We start from the raw sequence: 19,345 nt of genomic DNA on the forward strand, positions 1-19,345 counted from the left end.
CTAAAGAAAGTTGTATAGTGTGTATCCACCTTAACAGAGAAACCACCTTCATACAAGATTCCAACCAGACAGATTATCCACGGTCCACTGGATCAGCACAAACCACCAGAGTTAGGTTATTGCATAAGCCAAGCCATGGCTTAGACTACAGATAGTGAAGGACGCCACAGGTTGATTTGAGGTCTAGTTGGGAATATATGTGGGATTGAAGGGGTAATGGGAACAGGCCCCAACTTTATTTAAAGAGTATATTTATTATGCATGTTAAGAACATAATCTATCTTCAAGGAAAAAAAAACATGTCAAAAAAAGGCACACTCAAGAACCACTTAGACTTTTTCCCATCGTAAGTTTATGTTTTTTATGTTTCTAAAAGGAGCTTTTTTAGAAAGTCAGAACTTTCTGGTTTCTGCCCTATGTTGGGCCCTGTGCCTTTTGCAATTGCTATGTCACAGCTATTCCAGGAGGTAGTGTGTTAACAAGCTCCAATTTTGCAGTATATCTGTACATGCACCCAAACACCACATGTGGTACAGTTGCTAGATGTCTTGGCAGTCTCTGCCATTTAAAATGGCTATGCAGATGAAGGCATTCATGCAGTGGTAAAATTATTACACTCCCAACATCATTTCAACCAAAAGGGTATTTCTGAAAATAAATGACCTGGGCTATTGTGTAGACAAATTATATTTCAAAGTTGCTTTTGTGTTACACATTAGACAAAACATAATAAATTTTACATGAAACTATTATAAATAACTAGTTTACATACAATTGACATACATCATCCATCCATGTGTGCCAAAATGATTTTTACCGTCGTAGTCACATCACAGAATGGTAATTTTGGTCAAAATGGCAGCAGTGATGGCTTTAACCACAACATTTTCAGTTGGGTAAAATGATTTGGCAATAACATTTTTATTAATTGTAATACCAAAGTAATTCTTCAATTCTTATACAATTATTATTATTTTTTTATTTGGAGGTGGTTGTTTTTTGCAAAAATTATTTTGTTTTCTATGCAAATACATTTATTTAAACACAAACAGACACAACAAACCAAATAAATTTTGTTTAAAACCACTAGTGTTACTTGCAAATATAAAAGTGCACTTTTTGTCCTTTATCCCATTTGTTGACACTAACATTAGATTGATGGCATAAAGCATTGTGAATGTTGCTATTTAGTGCATTTTTTAATGTTACATTGGAAAAACAAACTAAAACAAACTAAAACAGCTTACAGATGAATGGAAAAACAGCCCAAAATAATAGCGATGGGGGGAATGGTAGGAAGGATTTAAAAAGGGGTGATTAGTGGTACCTAAGATTTAACATGGGGTTAAACTGAAGAAACTTTAACAAAAATGAACATACAGCTAGGAAGACAGCTCCCTTAGGTTTCTCAATCCTCAAACTGCCAGAAAATGTTAGTTATTAGCAAGCAGTACAAGCTTTGTCACTCAATGTATAAAGAATGTTACAGAAAGTACAAATAATTCGACTTTCTCTTACATTCATTGAGAGACACAGCTTTTAATTATAGATCAATCAGAAACAGTGTGATGTCAACAAGCAGTACTAGGGAAAGGCGATACCTGAATAACAAATGAATTAACATGGTGAGCCCTTATACCACATTTGGCTGATGCAACCTTATGAACCTTATAAAAATAGGAAGGTATCAATGGAGGACCAGGTCACAGCCTTACAGATGGATCTCAGAAAAGCCCAAGGAGTGCTGACTGAATAGGTACTGTAATGGCAGGAAATTTTTTTTTTATGTTTAATGGCGTAAGCCTGAAATATAGTTTTTAGAATCCATCTAGAGATGGTAGCAGATGAAGTAGCATGTCCCATATAGGGACCATCAACCACAACAAATACGTTATCGGAAAGACTGCAGTAGCCTAAAAGTAAACCCTAACACCACAACATCTAAGATATGTAAATTACTTTTTTAGGCCAACAAGAAATCAGACAAAGGGGTAGGGGCGGAATACCTTCATTAAGGTGAGACTACCTCAAATAGAAAAAAAGGGCGGGATGTTACCACCTTGTCCTTGTGCAAAATCACAAAGGGTGATTCACAGGAGAAGGCTGTGAACGCAGACATGCCAACCTGTGTAACAATATCTGCAAGTGATCCTCCTAAATGATGGCAAAAAGAGGTCTTTGCAAGATTGTAAAGTTCCATGAAGGAATCACCTAACAAGAGGAACACCATGTATAAAAGTAAGGAATGATTTGTCAAAGGGCATAGAAACATGGCAGCCAAGGATAAAATCAAACCCCCCCCAAGCCCAAAAGGCTTACTATTGTCATAATGATCAGCCAATGTGGAGGAAGAAATGACACATTTCCTGCTTCAAAGGAGGAGACCATCAGACTGAACACCATCATACAGGAAAGAAGACAGAATTTAATGGTTTAATGAAGACTCTTGACGTGGTACTGAAGTTTGTACAGTTTATCCAGCAGAAGAAAATGTGTCAGGATTAGCCCCAGATTCTCCAGATGAAAAATTTGATCAGACTGCAAGTACTGCAAGGTTTATAACATTAACTGAATGTGGTCCTGCAAAGTTTGGTAGAAGCCTGCTCCCAAGACAAGATCATCAAGATAACCTCCAACTGGGATCCCTGAAGTGAAGAAGAGCAAGATCAGGGCCAAGATCTTTGTGAATACTCAAGGAGCAGAGGCAAGACAAGCCACAAATGGGCAATGGTAATGTCCCACAGTGATTTGTTGGTAGCTCTGACAAATTGGGACATTAAGAATGAATGTTGATGCTTAAGCCTCTTTGATGAAGAGAAGCAACTACCAAATAAATGGGATCCATTCTGATTTTTTTTTCACAAAGGCATTTATTACCTACTTTCTTAGGGATTTGATCAAGTATGTTTTGGATAGCTAGAGATAAGTTTGTGAGGGAAACCCAGGGAACGATTGTGGCCAGAAATCACTCCAAGGAAAAAGACCAATGGTTTTTCACCCAAATATTTTAGGGCCTGAACCATTTGATCTGTTAAGGCCAACAAAGTACAGAATACTTGTTCTGATGCAAGGTCCTAGGGCAAATGTCTAGCCTTCTCCACCACAGCCAATGCTTTAACAACTCTCCTCGGAGTTCCAGCAATGGTATACACAGAACAGAGAATCAACTCCATTTTATGGTCCATTGAGTTTTTAAAAACATACAGTTTCCACTGCAGAGATCACAGTTGCTTTATTAAAACTTGAAACCAGCCGTTCCAGGATAAGAGGAATAGTAATTTTAGTGAATTATTATTAGGAAGATTCCGTTCCTTGTAAATGGGATTGTCAAAGAACAAATGGTATGGAAACACTTTTGTATCTCACTTAGGTTTATGAAAACCAACAACAACCAAGAGTTCAAATAAGGAAGCAGGAGAATCCTCTGTTTTGTGAGTTTTACAAACTGGTTTAATCAGAGGTGAAACCAATTCCTTTTCAAGAATTAAGGGAAAAATCATCGTTCTTGTCCACAGAAATTAAAAAGTGAGAATCTTCATCCAAGCCCTCATGAAATCCAAGACCAGACAAAACCGGGGCCAAGCCGTTAAACAAGTCAGACCGGTGAATTTGGAGGACGTATCTATGAGACTTTGCTTAGGGTCAGAAATAGCTTGTACAATCTTAGTTACAAAGCCATCCATAATTGAAGTCAGGGATTCCAGTGTAATTGAGGAATGGGGAGGGGGGCAGAAGAGACACGTGATAGTGTAGTAGGTGGGGTAGCAAAGGCAGATGCACCTAAGGCTGCTGTACAGATAACACAAAGTGAATCACCCTGGTTACTATCCATGGTAGTGTGACAATCGGTATACACAGAGGCAGCTGGTAAAGAGGAAATTGGATTGGAATTACCTCTTCTTAGAATCAGTCATGTTACCACATTAGAGACTCTATGCAATAAGAGCTGCCACCAACAAACCACTCCACAGGAATGAGGTATGCACCCAGACAGCCACTCAAGAAAGCAAGCATTTCTGAGATGCAAAGGCTGGTTTCTTCAGGAAAGAAACCACAGATTCTAATAAGGATCCAATGCTTCAGCTTGAGAAGGGCAAAAAACAACTGCAGCACACAGTTAAAGGCTTCAGGCTCCAAGGAGCATGCGCAGTGCCTTAAGGACCTACAGGGAACAATAATTGCATAAAGAGTAAAACCAACTATGCTTACACAATACAACTTAAAAAAGCAAAAATTATGTGGTGGCTGAACAGAAAGCCACACAGATAAAAATAAATAAATGACTGTAATCAGTGTAAAGCACTCTGTAATAAAAGAGAGAATAGGAAAGGATAGAAATCTAGGGTTAGCCAGACAGCACAGACAGCAAAAATAACCTCAGATTCCCTCCAGGATCCAGAAAGATGGGGCCCTTCAGCCTCTTTAGGAAACACTGTGACAAGCAGACCAACACAACCTCTCATACATATTACAGTACATAAAAGGCTTGCTGTCCAAATAGAAAAAAAGGGATTGCACAGTGAGTATTTGTTACAACCTAGAGAGACTGATGGTTAGACTAGGGAGACTAGGGAGACTAGGGAGACTAAAAGGCTAGACTAGGGAGACTAAAAGGATCAACATCCAACCTGTCTACCAGTCAGCTTCTTGATAGAAGAAATAGTCATCTAAGACGATTTCAGGAGCAGAAGAAATACGCATCTTAATCCTCGACACTAGACAAAAAAAAAAAATGTCCTCTGACAGTTGTGGGATTAAAGTGACATCAAAGGCTCCTTTATAAAAAAAAAATAAAAAAAATATGTCATACTTACCTTTGCACAGAGCAGCCCCAATCCTCCTCTTTTTTAGGACCCTGTCGGTGCTCTTGGCTTCTCCGCCTTAGCCAGTTCCCCCAATAGCAAGCCGCTTGATTTGGGGGCACTGGTGCGTCCATAAGACACACAGATCTGTGGCTCAGCCCCATGCTTCCCCCCCCCCACTCTCTCTTCATTGGCTCACTGGCTGTGGTTGATAGTAGTCTCAGCCAATGAGAAATGAGAGACTCATAAGAAGCTCATCTCTCATGCACATAGCTGGATTGAGAGGGAGCTCAGGTGAGTATTAGGGGGCTGTTGCACACAGAAGGTTTTTTACCTACATGCATACAATGCATGTAGGTAAAAAAAAAAAAGTGAGACTTTAAAACCACTTTAAGCCACCCAAGGGAGCTGTTCAGACATTTTTTTACACATGTCTGGAAGCAGGCAGCTTAACCCACTGGTTCTGATTGATCTTCAGTGAAAAGCTGCGTCTCTCAACGAATAAGAGAAAATTTCATTTATGCAATTAAAATTCTACCTAATATAACACTTTTATGCTGTATGTATGGACTTTGTACCACCGTTAGCATTTGAAAGTATTATAGCTACATGTGCTACTTTGACCAAATTTATGATTGCTGATCCAGCACAGGAAGTGAAAGTAATTTCCCAAGTGGGACAAAAACTAAAAAAAAAAAAAAGCATAGACTGGAATTTTAACCTTTCCCTACTCTGTCTAAAACTAAACAAAAAAGTTTTGGATATACATAAATTTTAAAGTCAACCTGTCATGAGAGTATCAGGGCTGCTATTGCTAAGCTTCTTTTGAAAAATCCAGTTACCTGACTGTTATCACCTACTTCGAGTCAATTAACTGAAAAATAAATACAGATTATTAAAATCAGAGGAATGTAAAAAGGCTATATTTGAATCCTTGTCCCCTGTTAGTTAATCAAAATATTGAAGCATAGAGGTTACCAAGACAATCAGGTAACTAGTATTTTTAGAAGATCAGCTCAGCCATCTTCCATATTTCTTACATTATTTAAATTTTTACATGTATATAACAATCAACACATCAAAAAATTCTCTTTAAAAAAATATATCTACTATGAATAGTAATTTTCTTCCGGTTTTTAGGAACTTAACTTTGCTGCTACAATAATTAGTGATGATAAAGGAAGGCAACATATCAATACACCTACTCTAAATCTGATCCCCTGTTCAACAAAATTTAAGATGGACCTTGCACCAGAAAGCACCCATTACATTGGGTCCTCCTTTATCAATCATAATATGATAAACTTGCCAAAAAAGCACCTGTGGGGAAAAAAGTTAGTCTATTTACTTTACTGGCTTCCACTCACAGTACCTAGGTAAGGGTGACATCGCAATCCTTCTGATAAGATCCTGTGAATGACGAGGATCACAAATATTGTGGTGGTGTGTATTCTTATGATATTTGGAATATCCAACATTTCCCAGGATCTCACTGGAAGTATAACTGTGCCACTCCTTGTAGTGCAAAATCTGGGCGTAAGGTAAGTATTTATTTTTACTTTTGTTCCCACAGGTGTGCTTTTGTACATCCATTATGTGCACATTTTGTAGGGTGGTTGAAGCCTTGAGGTAATGCACAGACTGCTTTCTCTTGCATAATCCTCTTTACTAAGAATGTAACTAGCTTTTTATTTGCCTCTACTATGCCTGTTTTGGCTGCAAATACCAAACAGCTTCAAATCAGTTAAACAGAAAACGTTAATATTGTTTCACATTTTTCAATGTCTATTAAAGTGTGGGAACAATTGCATATATTTTTGGTTTACACGTGATGCAGACTCCCAAACTAAAATAGCATACTTTTTTTACAAAGCATTTCTGTGATGTGTGCTAATGGCTTAAACATCCCATATTATGCTATTTAATGTCATGTTGATGTTTTTAGCATATCCATTGCCAAAATTTCACTGGAACTCAACAAGTTGACATAGGTAATATATTCAAGTGAATAAATAGTGAGTAAAGTGTATACAGATGTTCACTTAAATTTCAGCCTTGCTCATTGCTTATACTTACATAGTTACATAGTTAGTAAGGTTGAATAAAGACTCCAGACCATCCAGTTCAACCTGAGTGAGTGTCTACAATTGTCCCTATCCCTGTACATTGCACACTCACATCGGTACCTACCCTCAAGGAGCCGACAATCCAAAGTCCCCATTCATTCACTAGGGTCAATTTTTTTTTGGACAGAAGCCAATTAACCTATCTGCATTTCTTTAGAGTTGCCTGCCTTTCAGTCATCCATCGCTCTTTTTGTGCACAGGAGTGAAAATAAAAAATACTTTCTAAGCTTAAATCATAACTAAAGGGAAAAAAAAAGTGTTTCTGGTTTTGGACAGAATGGAGAGGGTTTTAACCCATGTCAGGATTTTATCGCTGCCTGTGTCCCTGTTAGGGAAATTCACCATCTCCATCTGACATGTTTACTGTTATCATCGAAGGTGAAAGTGAAAAAAAAACCTCAAATTTTGGGTTGTCCTCAGATCAACAATAGAGGGGATATCTTCTAATAGCTACAAAAGCTCTGGTGACCCTGATGACAACCAGGGATTTCCACACTTTAGAGGGATTTCCTCTAATTTACCTATGTTTGGCTATGGGACAGGAAGTGAAGGGAATTCTCCCCAATAGGACCCAGATGGCAAGAAATCCTGATGGGGTTGAAACCCTCCCCAACTCTGTCCAAAATGCTAATAATTCTTCTTTAAAGTTGCTCTAGCAGGACCTTACTCAGGCTTAGGACTATCTCCATACACCACATGACAGGGCAAATTATTGTTGATTGGCTGATCATGCACCTATGATTTCTGAGAAGAAGGAGAGTAAATCACAGTGCAGTGCAATGACTCATTCAAGCAGGAACCTAATGGCCATAACCCTGGGGTTCCCAAAAGATTACGTGCAAGTATATACAGCATACCTGCATGTTATGCCACACTTACCTAATTAAGTGCCTTTCTCCAGGGATGTATTGTCCATGTTCCCCCCCATCACTCCTTTATTACTGCTGGCATCTCCAGATCTTCTAGTAGCACAAGCTTCAGCCATTTTAATTGGCCAACCAGAAATGGCTTTGTCCTAACACCCAAAGCATGCAGAGATTGAGCTGCACATGTGCAGCTCAAGCTACAAGTAGGTGAAAAATGTTATCAGGCAGGGCTTTTAAGGCAAAGGAGGCATACACTGGGGTTTTTCTTTTTTACTAAAGACAAATAGGCTGCTTATGTTGAAAGGGCATTTTCACTTTTTGTTTAATTCTGTTTATTAAATGAGGTATTTTGACTTTGCAAGTAAATTTTACTTTAGCCTAGTGAATGAGGTGAAACTCTACTAACTTTAATTATCTAATAACGTGGAAGCAAAAACACTCATTTTTATTATGTTCCTTGCATGTGATTGGGTATTCTTTGCAAATTTTAACCACATACCCAGAGTTTATTCTACCATGAAAAACGACCTCATAACAATAGATAAAAAAAATTAAAAAAAACTTTAGTTCTGCTTTAAAATACACTAAAATATATTTTTATTGAAAACATAACTAGATTCGATGAAGGTGTTTGATATTTGCATTTACTTACGCTTTAATGTTTCTGTTCATAAAATATATTATAATCTGTTCAAAATTCAGTTCATGTGGAGTGTCTTCCTACTATATTTTTTACAAAGCGATACTAACACAAAATAGTTGTATGAAAAGCTTTTAAGTTTTCAGTTACAGTTTATGGCTAAACAAATTAACAGTATTGAATCTTATATTTTGCAATCATACTGCATTAAAAAGCAAAAGCATTTAAAACTAGCCAAACACATATCCACTAATAACAAAGGTAAAGCTATAAAACATGTAAACGCAGTACACATCCAAAAGAGTATTAAATCCTGTGAATGCGTCACACAGGGGAAATCAAACAATTCTTTTTCCACAAATTTGAGATTGTTGATAGATGACAATATGGATTTCTATAAATTTGTTCTTTGATGGTTACAAACTTCATAATTACAAAATTTCCAGAGAATGTTTTGTGGTTCGATTTGTAAGGTTACAAACATTTCACAGTGCGATTGAGAGTCAGCACCATTGTTCACATAGCCTTTTTTACATAACATTTTCAAAGAGCTGTAATGACCTCATGATATTGTCATCCTAAAAAAACAAACAAACACAATGTTAATTTTTTTGTTGTTAATTTTAATTGTGAATTATTGCATAGTTAAATTTTTTAACAAATTACCCAGCTACTAAATTAACACACTGATGGTCTTAAAAGAAGTAGGCATCTCTAGTCAGCATATTTGTTGCCAAAATAAAAAGAAGTTTGCACATCCTCTGCAAGGACCCATTTTACACATAATGGGTGTTATTTATTAAAAGAAAATCCACTTTGCACTGAAAGTGCACTTGGAAGTAAAGTCGCTGTAGATCCGAGGGGGACATGCAAGGAAAATGAAAAATAGCATTTTAGCTTGCACATGATTGAATGATAAAATCAGCAGAGCTTCCACTCATTTCAGATCTACCCCTTAGATTTAGAGGGAGTGCACTTTCAGGTGCACTTGCAGTGCAAAGTGGGGTTGCCTTTCGTCAATAACCCCCAATGAATTTTAATTCTTTTCCATATACACTTACTTTAATTTGCTATATTTTAAAGAATGGAAATAGATAAAAAATAAATGTGGCAAATGTAAACGTTTGGCAAGCTGTCCATCAGGAATCAGTAACACCATCAATGGTAGAAACATTTCCTGTAACACAGCTTGTATTTTCTTGCTTTAAATTATATTTGTTTTCCATGTGGGTTTGGGAGTTTATGTTAAGCCCACTGTTCTCTATTTTCTTCATTGCAACAAATGCAATATTAACAAACTTCAAAACTTAAAATGGTTGTAAAGGCACAAGGTTTTTTAATGAATTTAATGCATTAAGATAAAAAAAAAAAACTTCTGTGTACAGCGGTCCCCCTCAGCCCCCCTTATACTTACCTGAGCTCCATCTTGATCCAGCGATGTTGCACAAGAGACTTGGCTGTCCAGGAATCTCCCTCCTCATTGGTTGAGACAGCAGTGAAGCGCCATTGGCTACCGCTGCTGTCAATCAAAGTCGGTGAACCAATGAGAAAAGAGAAGGGGCGGGCTGGACCACGGCCCATGTCTGAAAGGACATAGGGAGCTGTGGCTCAGCTCAGGTGCTCCCATGGCAAGGAGCTTACTGTGGGGACACTCAAAAGGAGGGAGGGACCAGGAGTGCCAAAAAGGGGCCAGAGAAGAGGAGGCTCTGGGCTGGTCAAACTACTGCACAGAGCAGGTAAGTAGAACATGTTTGTTATTTAAAAAAAAAGAAAAACAAGACTTTAGTATCACTTCAATATTTCCATTCCTCCTTGCAGACTTCTAGTTCAGAAAAATGTACACAACTCTTTTTACTAATATTCAATACTTTCAATTTGAAGGACATATAAAAATGTTTTTTTTTCTTGATCTGCCAGGTTTTGCCAAAAGTTGTTGTAACCCTAAAAAAAAAAAAAAAAAAAAAAGGAGATACTGTTCCATTATAACTGCTTGTTGCTTGTGCTGTCTAACCTGTCCCTCTTTGCAAAAAATCTGTCTGATCCTGCCTGTTTCGGTGTCCTATGTAAAATGACCATGGTAACCATGACTGATGATCCCTGATTACTGTGGTCAGTTTTACATCCCTCCGTCATCCCGCTGCTCTCCTTCTCTCTCCCCCTCCCTTTCTGCCTGTCAACTCCCTTGTGTGTGTGTGAGCTGCCCCTTCCCTCTCCTCCTGCCACTATTAATAGTAAAATAAAATTAAATATCACTGCCAGCACCTATGTTTTATGAAGCCATCCTACACGGTGTAAGTATGAGTGTAAAATGAGGCCACTAAATACCTTATCTAAGATCTATTCTGGCCGGTCACGTGACTTCCGGCAGCTCTCTTCCTCCAATCTAAAGGCTAACGCAGGAGGGGCTGAGCAGACAACACAGCGGTCACATGACCTCCCTGGCTGATGTCAGAGGGGATCTTGGCCTCTCATTCTGTAGCCCTTAGAATGGATGAGGAAAGCGCTAAGAGGTCATGTGACTGGCAAGAAAAGATCTGAAATAAGGTATTTAGAGGCATTGTTTTACACAAACGCTAGGGTGGCTTCATAAAACAAAGGGGATGGCAGTGATTTTTTTTTTTTTTTACTTTACAACCACTTTAATTTAGGGGCATTCTAGATTGCAGAATGTTTAAGTTAAAATAATAATTTTCTTTTTCTGGCAATCATATGGTACATAAGTATAAAGATATCCCATAGGTAGCATGTGTGCTTTCTGTTTTACACACACAAACAAAACCCACAGGTGCCTTAATGCTGATATAAGCTCACTCGCAGAAGTATGGTGTCCCACCTAGGATTTTCAGCATCTAAATAATACACAGCATTGTAATCAGTTTAGCATTTTCAAGTCCATAACCCTTTATTTCTTCTTTTTGATCCTTTTCTTTGGTGGATTTGCTAAGATCATTATTATACCAAAAAATAAGTTGCCCACTGTTGAACATCCTGGTTGTATGGTAACCCATCCTGGAATCTTGGCTTCTTATATCCATTCATTCCCTGGGGATACTGGAGCCAGATCCCCTTATTGGGATCAGAGTAGCTGGTAAGTGGCATGAGAATTTGGTGTGCACTTTGAGTATGAAGATTTTGCTTTCTACACTGAAATATGTTTTTTTTGTTGATACACAAGTATAAATTAACTTTTTGCACAAGAGCACTTCTCTTCTTTTTTTCTGATGGACTTTACTGGAATATTTATGAATGTTTTTTTACACATTCTTATTTACAGTTTTTGATATATTTGAATGTTTTACTTGATTGATTAGTTATGAATGTATGCACTTTATATTGATGGTGCAACATCTTTTTCAGTAATATTAAGTGAATATTATGTAAAAAAAAAAGACAAATTTCTTGAGTAAGTTCAACTTTTTGACCAGATGTCCTCACATTCTCTTTAAGCACACCTTTGATATGACGAAGAATATATAGTTGGCTCGATGACAAGCTTCCTATGCCCTGAACAGCAAACCAATCTTAAACATTAACATTTTCACTACCATGCTTCACAGTTGCTATGAGGTTCTTCTGCTAAAATACTGGCTAGACTTATTGGCATCCAACACTTTCTTCTCAAGGGCCTTGGAGAGCCCTATTAATCCTGGTATGATGACACTAAGCATGTCAACAGCAAAGAGAACATAGATCCTAGATATACTTGTGCATAGGTTTAAATAAGGCAGGTTCCACCTGCATATTCCCCAACAAGTTTCTAATTATTGGCACCCAATCTGGGTCACTGAATCCTAATTTCATAGCAAGAAAATTAATACACCGTGCCAATTTTATATATAATTTGTTTAGGTATATTACCTTTATTTATTGGCACTATTTGAATCAAGGCCGAGTATTTGAAAGTGAATGCAGTGAATCGCACTAGACTTGTGGCAGAGTAGCCAACACACATGGATGCACCCAACAACCACAATAGGCATCCTTACAATATTATATTGTGCTCCTTTTACCTCTCCATATAGTAGTGTTTTGAATAGAAACTATATACAGAAGTGTATATATCACTCATATTAATACAACTTTGAACAGAATAAATACTTTGTGTCGACATATAGAAGTGAAAAAAACTTTAATATGTACCATTAAAAATCTATTACACAACAATAAATATTACTCTCGACCAGTGGCTGGTGGGTTCTTTTGGGGGGGCAGCAAACAAACACCCCCTGGTGGCGTGTCACAGCACTGAAACTACACCCCCCATGCGGGTGGTTCAGCCCAGGACTTACTTGTGTGGCGGGGCTGTGGTGTCCTCTCCTCCTTTCCTGGAGTGCCAGCAGCGGCTCCGGTGTCCCTTCCTCCATATTCCTCCACTGTGTGTCTCCTCTCCTCAAAGTGCTAGGCATCCAATAGGATCACCTGATGCTTTGGCCAGTCTGGAAGCAGGTCTCACAGACCTGCCTGATTGGCGGGGAGGGAACTTTAGTGAAATAATAGTGAAAATTAATTTGCTATGATCACACAACTGGGTGGACTCGGAGCGCAATGAGGCCATACTTTTTTGAAGCCAATTAGAGCCTCTGGTTCTAATCAGGTGCTTCAAAAAAAACACCCACCCCGCATTGGAATCCATGGTCTGGCACCACTGATATGTAGATCAGGGGACCGGACGCATGGGTAGGGGAGGTGGCGCCCGCACACCCTCAATGGACAGGCCGCCACTGCTCTCAGCATAGAGGTTCACAACATGCAAAGATTTGGATTACAGTTCACATATGAACTCAATACATTTTGGGAATCCTTCTTCAGGATAACATGTGACAGAATCACTACATTGGAACCCACTCCTAATATTTAATAAAGTAATACCAGCCAGCAGGGTAGACTGGAATTCATAGGATGTGTGTGTTGCCCATAGAGGTGCAAATGAGTAAGCCACTGTGAAGTCACTGCCTCCTGGGTGGAAAACACAGGTACATTCAGTAACACAGGCAATGGTCTTGTACACACATCCCAATAGGAAACCATCCAGACCCAATGTGAGTAAGTCACAATAAGGACAACATGGTAGTCAAAATAGTCAAGGCACATATTTTCCAAAGAGGGGGCTCTTGATAAGTATCTTAGAAACAAATTCAGTTAACATGAATCCAGCCTCCTACTAAGGCAAGCTTGGGATGGTTACTATGTGCAGGAAAAAAGCGTGTATACCCCTAACGTAGAGGAATTTGCTGCAGGAGTAAACAGCACAAGACAAAATTCAAAAGAGTCTACGCTACCTTCCTATCATAGCCTTTATGGACACAAATCACAGAGAATAAAATAAAATATGTGACACTTCCAGTAATAGTCTTGTTATGTCCACATCCCTAAGGAAAAAACAACTGTGATAAGAACTGTTAACTCTGACCCAGAGTTTGATTCCTTCTATCTACACCTCAATCCTTTTTTTATCTGCATTCCACACTTCCCTGGTTCCTTTACTACCGCTCTCTCCTAGCAAGCAGTGTGTATCAGCTTCCTTTAGCACCTCCTCCTTCCAGTTCACATTTTCACCACTGCTGTTTCCCAGGCAATACATTACATTCCATAAGGCCTTAGGAATTTCTATCTCCTTGATGAAGGTAGAGGTTCTATCAGAGTATTGGAAGAGATGGAGGCGGAGCATGCTATAGCTACAGACACTGGTTACCAAGTTCTTACATCATCACTACAATGTCTGCTCACTAACCTTTGACTTTTACTCTTTTCAGGCGCCCTAATTTATTACCTTGATAATAGTATTTGGAATTATTGGTCAATCTCATCTGTAGACATCCACGGTAAGTGTGAAGTTCAGCACAAATATATATTTATAATATATCTAAGAAAATATGGTCCTGTATATTTGAAAAATAATTTCTTGTTTAATAACAATTACCAACGGTCTTCTAATTGTAATTTCCTTCCTCCTACCATTATATCATCTAGCTCATACACTAGATTCTTACAGCCAAATAAGTGAAAACCTATTTATTGCGAGTCATCATTTATACGTGGTCCTAGAAAATATCCTTTGCTTTCTATATTCATGCATACGAATCTTCACTTTTAATCTCATTCATATGCCAATGCATTGTTTTTTAAAACTCCTTTGTGCTTCCCTTACATTGAGAGACACAATATGCTGGTATGAATAGTTCTAATGATGGTACATGCTGGCATTTGTAATTCTTCCCTATTATAATGATAATAATTATGTTTATATCCTCTTGTTTGATGTCACATATTTTTATTTCCTTTTTTATAATTTTTTCATACTTTTGAAGTATCAGGTGTATAGTTGATTGGAACCAGATTTCATACTGTGTGAATAACAATGCTTTTATGCTTTTTAACTGTTATATAGTATGTATGGTATTTACAGTATTCATTAATTGCAGTATTATCCTTCTCTATATGTATATTATATGCCTATTATGCCTTCATCATTTTGTGCCGATCACCCCCCGCCTAGTTTATTAAATCTTCTGCCCATTTCCCCATACCCTTACTCCTTTTAAGCCACATACACTGCTGCTTAGGTTTTGAAAAAGGAGCTACTGCACATGCTCAAACGCATTATTGCGTTATTATTGTAACTAGGGATGAGCCGAACACCCCCCGGTTCGGTTCGCACCAGAACTTTCGAACGGACCCCACGTTCGTTACGAACGTTAGAACCCCATTGAAGTCTATGGGACTCGAACATTCGAAATGGAAAGTGCTAATTTTAACGGCTAATATGTAAGATACTGTCCTAAAAAGGGTTTGGAGACCTGGCTCCTGCCCCAGGGGACATGGGTCAATGCAAAAAAAAGTTTTAAAAACGGCCGTTTTGGCGGGAGCACTGATTTTAATGACGATTAAAGTGAAAAAAAAAGTGAAATATTCCTTTAAATATGGTGCCTGTGGGGTGTCTGTAGTATGCCTGTGAAGTGCCACGTGTTTCCTGTGTTTAGAACAGTCCCTGCACAAAATTACATTTAACGGAAATAACACCATTTAAAACTGCTTGCGGTTTTAATGTTATATCTGGTTCCTGCAATATGGTTGAAAATCATTCAGAAAAATGGCATGGGTAGCCCTCCCTGCCCATTACCAGCCTATTTGGGTCTTGTACGCATATTAAGGGGAACCCTGTACCCATATTAAAAAAAGGAAATGCGTGTGGCCCCCAGGCCCTATATACTCAGAACAGCAGTATACAGGCGGTGCAAACAAGACAGGGACTGTGTAGGTTTGTTGTGTTAAGTTGAATCTGTTTGTAATTTTCAACTGGTACATTTTTAAAGTGTAGCTCCAGTCAAAAAAACTATTTTTAAGCTTTTTGGAAAACATAGGGAAGGGTTATCACCCCTGTATAATTTGTTTTGTCGTCCATCTTTTTTCATCTCACTTGCTGCTGTCTCCTTGCGTTTGCAAGTAGGATGTTTGAAAGTAGGGGCCTGCTCTATATGCTCTGCCTCCTGTGAAATATTATATCAAGAATTGTAATTACATGTCCCTGTTAAACAGGGGCAGAAAAATTTGGCCTTAGGCACTGCTGCTGGTGCCACCACACTGCAACCTCTTCCATATACTCTAGTTTTTTTGCTGGAATTAGCCCTGCTGCAAAGCATTGCATCAAAAATTGTACTTAAACGCCCCTGTTAAACAGGGGCAGAAAAATTGTGCCTTAGGCACTGGTGCTGGTGCCACCACACTGCAACCTCTGCCATATACTCTAGTTTTATTGCAGGAATTAGCCCTGCTGCAAAGCATTGCATCAAAAATTGTAATTAAACGCCCCTGTTAAACAGGGGCAGAAAAATTGGGCTGCTGGCATCACCCAGAACCAAAAATGTTCTTCCAACATATCAGCGGAGGAGGAAGAGGATAGACAATCAACATAACAGGACAGTCACTCAGCATAGGCAGTCTTGAAGGGATGTGGTATTTAAAAAAAAATTATTCGGTTACATCAGCTTCAGGTGCTTGGTAGCTGTGGGTGATCCAAGACTGATTCATCTTGATGAAGGTCAGTCGATCAACTGATTCGGTGGACAGGCGCACCCTGTGATCGGTAACAAAGCCACCAGCAGCACTGAAGGTGCGTTCCGAAAGAACGCTGGATGCAGGACAGGCCAGTAGCTCAATTGCATACTGTGCAAGCTCTGGCCAGTGATCCATCCTCAAGACCCAGTAAGCCAGAGGATTTTCGGTGGGAAAGGTGTCCAAGTCTGACCTTGCCCCTAGGTATTCCTGCACCATGTAAATCAGACGCTGGCGATGGGTGCTGGAACCAATCATACCTTGGGGCTGCGGACTAAAAAATTGTCTGAAAGCATCAGTCAGACGGCCACCTTCTCCACCGCTCCTTCTGACCGATGCCTCAGCAACACGTTGTCCAGGACCAGGAGTTTGTAACCTCCCAGTCTCTGGGAACGCGTTGCACAGACCTTTCTGCAAGGCCTCCCGGAGATGTCTCATCATCTGCTCCCTCTGCGATGGCAAGATAAGGTCGGCAACCTTACCCTTGTACCGTGGATCAAGGAGAGTGGCCAGCCAGTAATGGTCCCTCTCCTTGATCCGAAGAATACGAGGATCCTTCCGCAGGCTTTGCAGGATCAGGGAGGCCATGCAGCGTAGGTTAGCTGAGGCATTCGGTCCGGAGTCCTCTGGGTCACTAAGGACAACATGATCCGCAGCTACCTCCTCCCAGCCACGTACAAGTCCACGTGTTTCTTGGGACTGTAAATCATTCCTATAAGACTGCTGCTGCTGATGCTGAGTGCCAGCCTCCACCTCCATGCTGACACAATCATCCTCCTCCTCCTCTTCCTCCTCCTCATCCACTTCCTGTGTGATGGGTGGCACAGCAGGAACACTGTCTGGATAAAGGGGGCCTTGAGAGGCAAGGAAGTCCTCCTCTTCCTGCCTCTGTTCTGCCTCAAGTGCCCTGTCCATTATTCCACGCAGCGTATGCTCCAAGAGGTGGACAAGAGGTACAGTGTCACTGATGCATGCACTGTCACTGCTCACCATCCTTGTGGCCTCCTCAAACGGTGACAGGACAGTGCATGCATCCCTGATCATGCCCCACTGGCGTGGTGAGAAAAAACCAAGCTCCCCTGACCCTGTCCTGGTGCCGTAGTCGCACAGGTACTCATTGATGGCCCTCTGCTGCGTGTGCAGCCGCTGCAGCATGGCCAATGTTGAGTTCCATCTGGTGGGCATGTCACATATAAGGCGGTTCTTGGGCAGGTTCAACTCCTTTTGGAGCTCAGCCAGCTGAGCACAGGCATTAAATGATCGGCGGAAATGCACACAGACTTTCCTGGCCTGCTTCAGGACATCCTGTAAGCCGGGGTACCTGCCCAAGAACCGCTGCACCACCAGGTTAAGGACGTGAGCTACACAGGGCACATGGGTCAGTTGTCCCTGTCGGAGGGCGGAGAGGAGGTTGGTGCCATTGTCGCAAACCACCATTCCTGGCTTAAGCTGGCGTGGCGTCAACCACCTCTCGGCCTGCCCCTGCAGAGCTGACAAAACATCCGCCCCAGTGTGGCTCCTGTCCCCCAAACAAACCAGCGCAAGCACGGCATGGCATCGTTTTGCCTGCGTACTTGCGTAGCCCCTGGAACGCCTACGGAGCACCGCTGGTTCTGAGGACAGAGCACTGGAAGAGGCCATGGAGGAAGAAGAAGTGGAGGGGGTGGAGGAGAGAGGTGTGTCACAACCAATAGTAGCATTTTGGAGGCGTGGTGGCGGAACAACCTCCAACACTACTGCACCTTGTCCTGCATCCTTCCCAGCAGCCAGAAGAGTGACCCAATGGGCCGTGAAAGACAGGTAACGTCCCTGTCCATGCCTGCTGGACCATGAGTCAGCGGTAATATGCACCTTACCGCTGACCGCCCTGTCCAGCGAGGCAAGGACATTGCCTTCCACATGCCGGTAGAGAGCCGGAATCGCCTTCCGTGAGAAAAAGTGGCGTTTGGGGACCTGCCACTGAGGAACCGCACATTGTACAAACTCACGGAAGGGGGCCGAGTCTACCAACTGAAAAGGCAGCAGTTGAAGTGCTAGCAATTTAGCCAAGCTAGCATTAAACCGCTGGGCATGTGGATGGCTGGGAGTAAACTTCTTCCGCCGGTCCAGCCACTGGGGCAGGGACATTTGCCTGCTATAATCGGACGTGGGTGTACCACTAGCAGAGTTCCCGGAAGCACTTGGCTGTGACACACCTAATTCTACACCTTCATTCCTCTCAGAGCAGGTTTCAGAGAGGACTGAAGGTCTAGTGGGGTTGGAGATGCCAGCTGATGAGGAGCAAGGAGAGGTCCGCTTTGTTCTTTGGTGTGGGTCTTTGAGGTACGCTTGCCAACGAGCTGCATGGCAGGTCAACATATGTCTGGTCAAGCATGTGGTGCCCAAGCGGCTGATGTTTTGGCCACGTGAGATACGCTTGAGACATATGTTGCAAATAGCAGCGGTGCGATCTGATGCACTCGTCTCAAAAAAGGCCCACACCAAAGAACTTTTAGAATAACGCGCAGAGGCAGCGCCCTGCACAGGCGGAGCTCTGCGGTGTGATTCAGTCGGTGTGCTGCCCCTAAGCTGGCCCCCGGAGGGCATCCTGCCTCGTTGGACATGTGCCTCCTCCTCCTCCTCCCTCCTTCCAGGCACCCACGTGGAGTCAGTGCCCTCATCATCCCCTCCCTCTTCATCGCTGTAGCAAACCTGGCAGTATGCTGCAGCTTGTGGAACATGACTGCCAGATTGCTGTCCTTCTTGAGCATCCCCTCTCTCTGCGCTCACGCTACTGCCTTCCTTTAGCTGAGTGTCATCATCAGAGCCCACCAAACACTGGGCATCCTCCTGGAGCATGTACCCAACACTGTGCTCAAA

At 41.0% G+C, this 19,345-nt stretch overlaps 1 protein-coding gene across 4 annotated transcripts in view; it reads right to left on the bottom strand.

Moving 5' to 3' along the window:
* Positions 1-669: 669 nt before the first annotated feature.
* KCNIP1 (potassium voltage-gated channel interacting protein 1) overlaps positions 670-19,345 on the bottom strand; it is a 568,743-nt gene continuing 550,067 nt past the window's right edge. For all 4 annotated transcript variants that reach the window (XM_077473564.1, XM_077473562.1, XM_077473563.1 and 1 more), the window contains one exon: positions 670-9,012. In XM_077473564.1, the coding sequence (XP_077329690.1) occupies positions 8,965-9,012 (48 nt within the window). In that variant the 3' untranslated portion in view covers positions 670-8,964. The remainder of the gene's footprint in view (positions 9,013-19,345) is intronic.

This window comes from Lithobates pipiens, unplaced genomic scaffold, assembly GCF_037356315.1.
Source record: "Lithobates pipiens isolate NorthernLeopardFrog02 unplaced genomic scaffold, aLitPip1_a1.2 Scaffold_8, whole genome shotgun sequence".
NCBI lineage: Eukaryota > Metazoa > Chordata > Amphibia > Anura > Ranidae > Lithobates > Lithobates pipiens.